General features: G+C 41.8%; 1 protein-coding gene across 1 annotated transcript in view; it reads left to right on the top strand.

Moving 5' to 3' along the window:
- Positions 1–13124, top strand: part of ATRN (attractin) — a gene marked incomplete in the record, with an annotated part of 385746 nt that overhangs the window by 158315 nt on the left and 214307 nt on the right. Inside the window, 2 exon segments of the mRNA XM_077478033.1 lie at positions 1440–1623; positions 4192–4346. Of these exon segments, the coding sequence (XP_077334159.1) occupies positions 1440–1623; positions 4192–4346 (339 nt within the window).

Raw genomic sequence — 13124 nt, 5'->3', positions numbered from 1 at the left:
AAGTTTTATCCCTATTGTGGGGTCACAAGTACGGTATTTGTATATTTAAATCATATCCCCTCTGAAGTGTCTCTTCTCCAGTGGTGCTATTGGTTTGCTATGTGTGTGACTGAGAAGGACGTGTATCAGAATTTTGCAGAGAGATCACTGTGACTTCACGGCAGGGGGAAAGGATTTTCTACTCAGGCTGTAGCTGCTTTCTAAAGGAAAAAAAATAAAAATAACTAAGACTTTGCACACCTTTTGTTTAACCCCTTGATGCCGACCTCACATAAATATGTTGCCCCACTAGACTGGGCTTTTTTCCATGGGGCCGCCTAGTTGGGAGTCTGCCTTTTTGTGCTAACAATCGGGACATGAAACGCCTGCTTCTGGTTTACCGGATTGCTGTGATGGCCTCTGATTGGCTACAACAGTGATCAGTCACTGTGAAGCCCCCCCCCCCCCCCCCTTATGTTTTTTCTCTGAGTGGAGGAGAAAGATACATAGTATCTCTCTCTTTTTCTCTTGTTTTAGCTTGAAGAAGCTTGTACTTTTTTGGGCTCTTTTGCACATTTTTATTGAGGTCCTTTGAGCTTTTTTGAGCATAAGCATTTTTTTTTTCACGAACCCTCCTCTCAGCAAATTTTAAATTTTGTGTGTTTTCGAGCTTCTTTGAGCTTTTTCTTGCCCTTTTCGTGCATTTTTGGACACTTCTGCCCCAAAAACGTGAGTTTGGTGTTTGTTGTTTTTTTTTGTCTGTAAGAACATATGCCTGAAAAAGCCATAGTGTGCATGGAAACATTGGCTAACATAGAGGGGAGTTTCCACGCAGAAAAAAAATAAGAGCTCAAAAAAGCTCAAAAGCCTTAAGGAGCCGCTTCTTTGAGCTGCAGTTTGCATGAGCCCTAACTCTGCTGGCTCTGTGTTTTATGAAGGAGAACGATCACCATTTGTTTATATTAACTGCTGAGATAAAATATCAGTTGAACGTGGAGTGGTTTCATTTAGCCTGAGCTGGCTTGAACCAAGGAAAATCCATGACGCGCAGGCAATATGCAGCACTATACAGCAAGCAGCAGAGTCTGCCTGTCTGTCATAATTAGCAGATATGGGTATTTTGGTGGTATTTGATCACCTGTGCAGTTTTTTGTGGGTATGACAGCACCCATATGTGCATACCAATATGGGTGCTGCCATACAGGTTTATATTCACACACAGTGCACAAAAACGAATGCCTTATGAACCAGCTGAAAGTTGCTCAGTGGCTGGCCCTGTCAGCACACACCCTGCCTGACATCCTTTGATTGAAAAATAGGAGTGGGGCAAAAAAAAAAAAAAAAAAAATATATATATATATATATATATATATATATATATATATATATATATATAATTTATTTTATATTAAAGCTGCCAGGATGCAATGTGGTAACCCCTCTGTTTCTCTCTCCCTTAGCCACAAACACCTGGGAAATCGTGGAGACTGTGGGCGCTCTAGTCCAAGGAGGATACGGTCACAGCAGTGTTTATGATGAAACCACCAGATCCATCTACATCCATGGGGGCTATAAGGCCTTTACTGCCAATAAATACCGACTGGCTGATGATCTGTACAAGTACGATGTGGACACCCGTATGTGGTAGGTGTTATAAACTTATTAAAGATATGGCCTGTGAGTCTTGATTACTGGGAAGTACTCTCCAGTGATTGTTTGGCTATATGTGAAGGAAAAAAGGGTCATGGTATTTTGAGACGATGCTGCTGAATTAACCACTTCAGCCCTGGAAGGATTTACCCACTTCTTGACCAGGTCTTTTTTGCGATACAGCACTGCGTTATGTTAACTGACAATAGCGCGATTGTGCGATGCTGTACCCAAATAAAATTGTCCCTTTCCCCCCACAAATAGAGCTTTCTTTTGGTGGTATTTGATCACCTCTATGCACTATAAACCACCGACCATTTTGAAAAAAAACAGTATTTCTAAAAAAAGATTCATCAGTTTAAGCCAGGGGTCTACAAACTATGGCCCTCCAGTTGTTAAGGAACTACAATTCCCATCATACCTAGTCATGTCTGTGAATGTCAGTTTTACAATGCCTCATGGGAAGTGTAGTTCTGCAACAGCTGGATGGCCATAGTTTGGAAAACCCTGGTTTAGGCCAATATGTATTCTGCTACATGTTTTTGTTAAAAAAAAAAAAAAAAAATCGAAATAAGTGTATATTGATTTGGACAAAAGTTATAGCGTCTACAAAATAGTGGAAAGATTTAGGCACTTTTTTTTTATTGTTTTTAGTATAAAGGTCACTGACAGCCCTCTCTTGTATGCAGCGATAAGTGTAAGTTTTGTTTAGGACAAGGCCTGTAAATACCTTTTCACATATCTTCAGGCAGATCATGTGACTCCCAGTCGCTCTATTAGTCCAAACCAGGGCTACATCGGGAGGAGCTGAGCGGCCAGCACAATGGTCACATGACCTCCCTGGCAGACGTCAGAGGGAGATCTCGGCCCCTTCCAATGTAGCTCTGGATTGAAGTAGGAGAGAGGCCAGGAGTCACGTAATCGGTCTTAAGATATCTGAAAAAAAGGTCGTTAGAGGCTTTGTTAAAAAAAAAAATCCATTAAGTGTGTTGCTAGATGCAAGAGAGGGGCTGGAAGTAAATCTACTACTTTGGTGTTACAACCACTTTAAGGCTGGCATAGGTGGCTCAAATTTTGACCATTCAGCCCATAAGAGTAAGAGGAAGTCACTCGGTTCTCCCACTCACGCTAATGGCAGCTCCTGTGACTGCTGACGCTTTAAGTATTTGGTTAAAAGTTTAGCATTTAAAATTACATTTCTGGTTCTTGCAGGGCCCACATTTTTGCTGATTCGGCAGGAATCAGCCAAAATTCGAGCCGGCACTGGTGGAGCGTCTTTATTTAATTTTTTTTCTTTGCCTACTAATGTTTACATTCTCCCTTTTGCTTGTCAGATTTTTTTTCAAGTTCTGTAAAATTTTTGTTTACATTAACGAGGCGTGCTCATTATCACCTACAGGAGCATCAGGGGAGTCAGTTGCCCCATAGCTGATGTTTGAGGTTTGGCTTAGTCTTGAGCAATAAATCGTATATATATTTTTTTCTCAGGGAGATCTCTGCAGTTCTGCGGCTGCACACCTGCTGTGTCCATTATGGGGGTTCCCACTTTCACTAATTGGTGTGTGTGTGTATGTGTGTATATGTATATATATATATGTATATATATATATATATATATATATATATATATATATATATATATATATATATATATATATATATATATATATATATATATTATGATGTTTTAGTTTTTTTAATATACATTTCTATTTTGAAGAATGTAAATGGGGGAGGAGGGTAGCAAGCACTAATCAATCTAGTGAAGCAGAACATGCCAGAAAAAAGTGTTTGCAACAATGGATTTGCAGCTACACTATTTGTTTGCATGTAAACAATGAAGTGGTGGGACTTTTAAGTGGTGGGGTTTGCACCTGTGCCTGAAGGGAATGAGGCACAATAACTCAGGATGGTTTCCTGGACATGCAAGTCAACAATTTCTCTCTGTATATCAGGCTCTACTTGTTAAAGGATCACGTTTGGGTGGACTGGTTCTTCAAGCATTTCAAATGATTAGTGCGAGAATTTTTTTTTAAGGTCCATTTTGAATTTATTAATACTAGGTATAAGTCCAGCCCTGATTTAAATATAATATTAGAGCATTTGGGAAGCACCCTCAATCTGTCTATTTTTGACGTTTTGCTTTCAGTGGGTGGAAGAATTAAATGAATGAAGGCCTGCAGAGACCAGTTTCCACATTTGCACATAACTATAAGGTGGTAGTAAACGCTTCTTTTTAACCTTACCTGTTGGTAAAAAAATAAAATAAATGAAGCTTGCCTGTAGTTGAATATCTCCTACATGTACAATGTTTAGGAGATATTCTAGTGAGCAGTAGCTGGTGAAGTCACTAGAGCATTTGCTCAGAAGGAATGGCATACCCATGCCATTCCTTCAGAGCTCAGTGCCGCAGCCCACAAATGCTTTTTGCATGGCAAGGTTTGTTCCCCCCCTCAACGTTTACTACCTCTTTAACAGGGTCATTTAGGTGCTCACTTTGCAGCGGGTCATGCTTTTGCCATTTATGCCGTAACATTTGTTTTCATTCTCTCTTGTGTCTAGGGAAATCCTAAAGGACAGCAAACATTTCCGCTACCTGCACACTGCAGTGATCATTAGCGGCACCATGATTGTATTTGGCGGGAACACCCACAACGACACATCAATGAGCCAGGGGGCGAAGTGTTTTTCTGCTGACTTTATGGCCTATGACATCGGTGAGATTTCTATTCTGAAAAAAAAAAGCCTTTTTAACTTGGTTCCCTGATAATTGTCTAATGGATACAGTGAGGGGAAAAAAGGTATTTGATCCCCTGCTGATTTTGTACATTTGCCCACTGACAAAGAAATGATCAGTCTATAATTTTATTGGTAGGTTTATTTTAACAGCGAGACAGAATAACAAATTAAAATCAAGAAAAACGCATTTAAAAAAAAAAAAGTAAAAAAATTGATTTTCAATTAAATGAGTGAAATAGTTATTTGATCCCCTATCAATCAGCAAGATTTCTGGCTCCCAGGTGTCTTTTATACAGGTAACGAGCTGAGATTAGGAGTACTCTCTTAAAGGGAGTGCTCCTAATCTCAGCTTGTTACCTGTATAAAAGACACCTATTCACAGAAGCAATCAGATTCCAATCTCTCCACCATGGCCAAGACCAAAGAGCTGTCCAAGGATGTCAGGGACAAGATTGTAGACCTACACAAGGATGGAAAACAGCTACAAGACCATCGCCAAGCAACTTGGTTGAGAGGGTGACAACAGTTGGTGTGATTATTCGCAAATGCAAGAAGCACAAAATAACTGTCAGTCTTCCTCGGTCTGGGGCTCCATGCAAGATCTCACCTCGAGGAGTTTCAATGATCATGAGAATGATGAGGAATCGGCCCAGAACTACACGAGAGAATCTTGTCAATGATATCAAGACAGCTGGGACCATAACCATCAAGAAAACAATCAGTTACATTTAAGTACTGAAATCCTGCAGTGCCTACAAGGTACCCCTGCTCAAGAAAGTACATGTACAGGCCCGTCTGAAGTTTGCTAACGAACATCTAAATGATTCTGAGGAGAACTGGGTGAAAGTGGTGTTGTCAGATGAGACCAAAATTGAGCTCTTTGGCATCAACTCAACTCGCTGTGTTTGGAGGAGGAGGAATGCTGCTTTTGACCCCCGAGAACACCATCCCCACCGTCAAACGTGGAAACATTATGCTTTGGGGGTGTTTTTTTGCTAAGGGGACAGCACAACTTCACCGCATCAGAGGAACTATGGGACCATGTACTGTCAAATCTTGGGTGAGAACCTCCTTCCCTCAGCCACAGCATTGAAAATTGGTCGTGGATGGATATTCCAGCGTGACAATGACCCAAAAGACACAGCCAAGGCAACCAAGGAGTGTGGCTTAAGGAGTGCACCATGGAGTGGCCTAGCCAGTCTCCAGACCTTAATCCTATAGAAACTATGTGGATGGAGCTGAAGGTTCGAGTTAAAAAAACGTCAGCCTCGAAACCTTAATGACTTTGAGAGGATCTGCAAAGAGGAGTAGGACAAAATCCCTCCTGAGATGTTTGCAAAAGATGGTGGCCAACTACAAGAAATGTCTGACCTCTGTGATTGCAAACAAGGGTTTTGCCACCAAGTACTAAGTCATGTTTTGCAAAGGTATCAAATACTTTTTGCATTCATTAAAATACAAATCAATTTCTAACTTTTTTTAAATGTTTTTTTCTGGATATGTTTGTTTTTATTCTGTCTCACTGTTAAAATAAACCTACCATTAAAATTATAGACTAATCATTTTTTTTTGTCGGTAGGCGACATAGAAAACCAGCAGGGGATCAAATACTTTTTCCCCTCACTGTATGTCTAGTTACAGGCCCTATGACTCTCTATGATAGGATGCTCTATCTAGGATGGTTACCAAATGCTCAGCTTTCCTGACTGCAGGTCCAAACTCTCCCTGACCTTGCAAAGCCCCTATGTCCAATAAATACCTTTGTACCAGTACAGGTGCTCTCAATGGACAGTGTGACTACAACAGTAGGAGCAGCAATAATGAAATAAGTTTCTATGAATGTAGGTCCTTTCAATCATCAGCCTGTTCTCCAGTCATAGATCCTTTTTTAATAGTAGCTGTAGTACGTCTTCTATGAAGAGAGGAGCTGGGCAAGAAGGATGGTTACAGTTGGGCACTCTTGATGAGTGCCTGTCTAAGCTACCTTCGTTCTATTAAGCTTCGCTGTACCGAAAGATTGCAGGGCTGGGTGGGGGGTCGGCGGCATTAGAGGAGGAAGATTTCTGCTAAACCAGGACACAGCAGCACAAGACATATCACTTTGAAGGTAACGTCCATTAGTACAAACAGCAACTGCCCCAACCTATAACTGGCCTTAACCGCATGGAGCACATGGAAGGGCGACACATGTCAAAATAAACCATGAAAAATTCCCAGCTCAACTTACCAACCAGCCTGCAACAAACCAAATTTTCCTTTCTAACAGTTCACGTTGAAAACAGGGGTTTAGTTTGTACACATTTGCAAATACATGAGTAAGCTGCAGGGGCCGTGACATCGCACACCAGGGTAGTAAACCTACCCTCAATCTATCCGTTACTACAGTGCCTTGAAATTTTACACATTGTCATGTTATAGCCAAAAACATAAATGTTTTTTTATTGGGATTTTGTGATAGACCAACACAAAGTGGTACATAATTGTGACGTGGAAGGAAAATGATAAATGTTTTTGAATTTTTTTTACAAAAAGAATCTGAAAAGTGTGGTGTGCATTTGTATTTAGCTCCCTTTACTCTGATACCCCTAACTAAAATCTAGTAGAACCAATTGCCTTCAGAAGTCAACTAATTAGTAAATGGAGTCCACCTGTGTGTAATTGAATCTCAGTATAAATCCAGCTGTTCTGTGAAGCCCTCAGAGATTTGTTAGAGAACCTTAGTGAACAAACTGTATCATGAAGGCCGAGGAAGACACCAGGCAGGTCAGGGATAAAGTTTTGGAGAAGTTTAAAGCGGCGTTAGCGTATAACAAAATATCCCAAGCTTTGAACATATGGCATTCAATCCATCATCTGTAAATGGAAAGAGTATGGCACAACTGCAAACCTACCAAGACATGGCAGTCCACCTAAACTGACAGGCCAGGCAAGGAGAGCATTCATCAGAGAAGCAGCCAAGAGGCCCATGGGAACTCTGGAGGAGCTGCAGAGATTCACAGCTCAGGTGGGAGAATCTGTCCACAGGAAAAGTGTCAAGAAGAAAGCCATTGCTGAAAGAAAGCCATAAGAAGGCAGTTTGCAGTTTGTGAAAGGCCATGTGGGGGACACAGCAAACATGAGGAGGAAGGTGCTCTGGTCAGATGAGACAAAAATGAAACTTTTTGGCCTAAAGGCAAAATGTTATGTGTGGCGGAAAACTAACACTGCACATCACTCCGAACACCCCATCCCCACTGTGAAACGTGGTGGTGGCAGCATCATGTTGTGGGGATGCTTTTCTTCAGCAGAGACAGGGAAGATGGTCAGAGTTGATGGAAAGATGGGTGGAGCCAAATACAGGACAATCTTAGAAGGAAACCTGTTAGTCTGTAAAAGACTTGAGACTGGGGCGGAGATTCACCTTCCAGCAGGACAACGATCCTAAACATACAGCCAGAGCTACAATGGAATGGTTTATGTCAAAGCATATGCATGTGTTAGAATGGCCCAGTCAAAGTCCAGACCTAAATCCAATTGAGAATCTGTGGCAAGACTAGAAAGCTCTCCATCCAATCTGACAGAGCTTGAGCTATTTTACAAAGAAGAATGGGCAAAAATGTCACTGTCTAGGTGTCTTGTGTTGGTCTATCACAAAAAAATCCAAACAAAAAATACAATTACGTTTTTGGTTGTATCATGACAAAATATGGAAAATTTCAAGGGGTATGAATACTTTTTCAGGGCACTGTATATATGTGCTCCTACTACAGAGGCTCTCAAAATGTATAGCTTTAGGACTGCAGATAGGACTGGGGTGTGTTGTCGTGGCCTCTGCAGCTTAGACATGTATTTGCAAATGTGTGCAAACTAAACCCCGGTTTTTAATGTGATCTGTTAGGATAATTTGATTTGCTGCAGGCTGGTGGGTAAGTTGAGCTGGGAAGTTTTCTCTTTTTTATGACAAGTAACATTCTTTGTGCTATTTTTAGTTCTACATTTTTTTAAATGTGATTTTAGGCTTTAATTCAATCTTCTTCTAAATCATTACTAAATTATACAACAGGAATGTGTGGGGGGAGGAACAGAACAGCATCTTGTTAGTCCTAAAATGAGTAGCTTGGAGTTACTTCTAATGGAAGGTCTGGTCTTGTAAGCATCTGCAGGTACCCTGCAAGGTAAAGGCATAATATGCTAGTATGCATTCCAACCTAGCACATTATGAAATCCTTACCTTAAAACAAAGTCCTCCATCGCCGCTCTGTCACCACTGACAGGTGCTTCCATCTTCACCTGGTCTTCCTTCCAGTTTCCTGTCCTCCGGCTGTCTGATTGGCTGTGCCGCGATGATGTCCCTCCCGTAGCGCGGAGCACTGAGGGGACGGATTGGGTGTCCCTTCAGAGCACTTGCATTGGTGACGTCACAGGTTGCATGCAGTGTGAATATCTTCTAAACCGTGCAGGTTTAGGAGATATTCACAGTACCTACAGGTAAACCTTATTATATGCTTACCTGTAGGTACAAGTTTAAACAAAGGGTTTCCACTTTAAGCGGCAGTCACCAAGTTGTGAATTTGCAGCCATTCGTGTTTTGCTCATCCTTGTATTCTGATATCTTTGGGGCCATACTGAACTCCCACACTGTGGGTCCAGGCAGTCATGGTTATTTAATAAAAAAAAAAACACCTTAAACGCTGCCTCTCTATGGTTTAAAGTAGCTGAAGTTGTCCACTATCTTAATGAACTGGTCCCACATGGTCATCTTAAAGCGGAGGTCCACCCTAAAGTGGACCTTCCGCTCATTGGATTCCTCCCCCCCTCCGGCGCCACAATTGGCACCTTTCAGGGGGGAGGGGGGTGCAGGTACCTGTACAGTACAGGTATCTGCACCCACTTCCGGGATAGCTCTCTGCGGAAAGGGACATAGATTACGCCCCTTTCCGAAAGTCCCCCGCTGCCTGCTGGGAAACACACGGATCCCAGAGGCAGCGGGTCCATCCTTATTGCGCAGCGCGACTCGCGCATGCGCAGTAGGGAACCGGGAAATGAAGCCGAAAGGCTCCACTTCCTGATTCCCATACCCAAGATGGCGGCGGCAGCACCCGAGAGACGATCGAGAGATCGGCTTCGGGTGCCGACATCGCGGGCACGCTGGACGGGTAAGTGTCGCTATTTTAAAAGTCAGCAGCTGCAGTATTTGTAGCTGCTGGCTTTAAAAAAAAAAAACGCGGAGTCCCGGCGGACTCCCGCTTTAACATCAACGTGTTACTTTCTCCTCATCTGCAGAGTATTTGGATGCCTTCCCTTCATCCTTTAGATTTTTAATATTAATCCATACCCCTTAATACTTTGAGGCCATCAGAGACAACAGGCTGTTGTATATAAAGTCAGAACCATTCCACAAGTCCATCTCTGGAGATGGACTTGCTTCAAAATCTTTTTTTTCTTTGTAAGAAAAGAGTTAAAAGAATTAATCAGCTTGTATCTATAAATACCGGTTTCCTCTAATGAATTCTTGCTTTCCTGTAGACTGACTTCTGCTTTTATTGTTCTGGGTTGCTAGCGCTTGTAGCAATGAAGCCAGAACAGCGAGTGCTTTAAAAACGGAAATCATTGATTGTAACCGAGGTTCCATGTCAGAGGTCCGCTGAACAGAACATCAGAACATCTCTACCTGCTAAAGGATTCTGTTTAGGTGAAACGGTTTTTCAACTTTGCAGTATAAGTGGAGCCCCCCCTTTTCAAAGCTTTTAAGGCTTTTTTTTTTTTTCTTTTCTCCTCTGCATTAAGCTGTTTTTTGCCAACAGAACTCTGACCTAAAATCCATAATTACTATATTTTTAGCTGCGCAGATTAAAAAATAAGTCAGTTTGATCATTTATTTTTAAGAAATAACCCCCATGCGGTTCATTATCTGTTGGTGTGAAGATAATCGCATACACATCAGGAGCCTTTGATGCACGGTGAAGATGAAAAAAATACTTTTAACATGTTAAAGCATGCAGACCTCTTTAATGCCATGCAGAATATTTGAAAGAAACCTGTACTAAGGAAGTGTGGATGTTGCCCTTGCTAATCTTTTCCTCCGGAAGCTCTATTTTCCTGGCTGGCATGGTCATCCGCTGGCTTCAGTGCTTTGAATTTCTTTCTTGGAACACGCTTGCAGATCCAGGAGTTCTGACAATGATCTGCTTGCTCATTCCAAGGCAGTGACCGTGGATGGCCTTGTTTTGGCACCCTCCCACCTATACACCCTTCCACTGAAAACTTGACAGAGTCCAACAATGCCTGCATCCAGTCACATGCAGGCACTGTTTAGCCATTTTGACAGCCAGATATGTGCATAAAGTGGATGGATGAATCTGTTAACAACGGGGTTGATTTACTAAGGGGGCAAATAGATTGTGCACTTTTCAAATGCAGCTGCTCCAGAGCTTAGTAAATTAGGGAAGATCTGCTGACTTCCATCATCCAATCATGTGCAAGAAAAAATTTGCGTTTTTTTTTTTTTTTTCTCTTGCATGTGAATGTTTACAAACTGAAGCTTTACATTGGCTTTACTAAGCTTTGAAACAATTGCTAGTGCAGATTGCACTTGCAAAGTGCACAGTCTATTTGCTTTTAGTAAATTGGCCCCAATGTGTATGGCCAACTTTAGTTATTTAGCCAGAAGATAGTTTAGCAGCTAGCACTTTTTTTGAAGGAGCAATTACTGCATTTATATTACTTTCGGCACAGATTTTCTAGAACCTCTGTAGTTCAGAAAGGTGTGTGTGTGTGTTTTGTTTTCCCCCACAGTTTTTAGTAATCCCAACAAAAATAGTTTTAATACTTATATCAGGGCTCGACAAACCCCAGATGCCAGGTTGCCATTTTGTCCTGGCGCCTGGGCTGCTGCCCAAATGCCCCCCCATCAATTATTATTCTATGTATCCCTGGCTTCACTTGCCCATCTGTGGTCCCAGGAACAGCATAGCGGGTGCCGCTGGGTGGAGTGGGAGGGAGGAGAGTGGACACACGTCCCGCTCTACTCCTAGTTGATCCTTTCCCCGACCATCAAGGCTGGAAAAGAGTGTAATGCAATATATTGGCTATTTAAAGACATTTGCACCTTTTTGATCCTATGTTTTAAGCTTGTTTTGACATACCTGTGTTGGAGCCCCTTATGTGTACATGGGAGATGTCTGTCATTTACGGTGCAACGAGGAGAAATGTGCCAAATACATAATACTGCAATTCAGAGTGTAGAAGCCAAAGTGTGCTTGTTTTCTTGGTGGCCACACGCAGCCTGATGAGCTGAATAGGCCTAGAGGAGCCCTTCTTGAGCTGAATAGGCCTAGAGAAGCATGTTCAAGGGTCAGGAGCACCCATTATCACACTGGGAGATTTCCTGTCGTGTTGGAAATTGTATGTGACCTGTTACCGTTTGTCTCCATTTTGCCGCCCAACATGCCACCTCTGGGACGATTGTAAAAGAAAGTGGAATTATTGTTTCATTCAAAGTGAGGCATATCTCTCCCCATCCATTAAAAATGGTCTTGTGTAACCACACTAAGCTGACCATTCGCACTTCTTAACAATCTACTTCCGGTTTACCAACAAATGTTCAGTCTGAGATCCTGTGTCAGCAATCCATTTGGTATATGTATAACCTATAGGTGCGCTTTCCCCTTTAAATCAGTCAAAAGTTAATTGCATCAGCATAATGTAAAAAATCATATACAAAATGTCATAAAGTGCCTTCTCCTTTAAGAAAAGCTAAAGTCCAAAAGTGAAGATCACAATAATGTTGTGAATAAGACTGCCAAAATATAGCTTATATTACATAAGTGTTGTATCCCTTTAATGTGGGAGTAAACTCCCATGCCTGATTTTTACCTGTAGGTAAGCCTATAATAAGGCTTGCCTATAGGTACTGTAAATATTTTCTAAACGAGCATAGTTTAGGAGATATTTACTTTGGATACAGCCAGTGATGTCACCGGCGCACACGGTCTGATGGAACGGAATACCCGTGCCAGTTCTTCAGAGCCGTGTCATAAACAGCGACGTCATTGCTGGCTTGGTGAGATAGCCAAAGCCCACGTACCCGGAAAGACAACCGGGTGAAGAGTCTGTCAATTATATACTAGTACATAATGACTTAAACTTTTTTCTTCTTGGTATGTGTTTTACTACCGCTTTAAAGGTCAAGTCCACAGCAAATTATTGTGTAGTGACGGTAACAGAAATTACACCACAAAAACATGTCCTCATCCGTGTGTAACATCAGTCCAGGATATCCAAAACTTGCTTATAGCACATAAGATGTGTATCACATGGCACCACCATGCACCATAAACAACCCAGCCAAAAGTTGTATACTCGGTAAGAAATCCAAATAGACCACGTCATATACCATGAGAAAGAGCTAAAGGTAAACTTCATAGCGTAGTAGAGTTGCACGATTAATGGTTAAAAAAAAATTGTCATCTCTATTCAACCCCCTCATGATCTTAATCCTTCATTTCAACGATTCATGTTAAACAAGGGCAGAGCCGTTCTCTGCTCAGAGCTGTCAAATAAAAAAAAAAACAGCTGGCAAATGTTTACCAACAGCAATAAAGAGAAACAATGTATCCCTTGATTCTTTTAGATCATGGGTTTCCAAACAAAGCGCCAGTTTACTGTCCTTCAGACTTTTGGTGGGCCAGATTGTAGCCAGTGGGGGTGCAAAATGTTCAGGCCCGCCATCAGGGGGAGTAAGCCCTTGTACACACGGTCGGACATTCCGACGGAAA

This window comes from Lithobates pipiens, unplaced genomic scaffold (genome assembly GCF_037356315.1).
Source record: "Lithobates pipiens isolate NorthernLeopardFrog02 unplaced genomic scaffold, aLitPip1_a1.2 Scaffold_13, whole genome shotgun sequence".
Lineage (NCBI taxonomy): Eukaryota > Metazoa > Chordata > Amphibia > Anura > Ranidae > Lithobates > Lithobates pipiens.
Note: the sequence above shows the minus strand (reverse complement) of the source record. Positions and strands in the feature narration are given on the sequence as shown.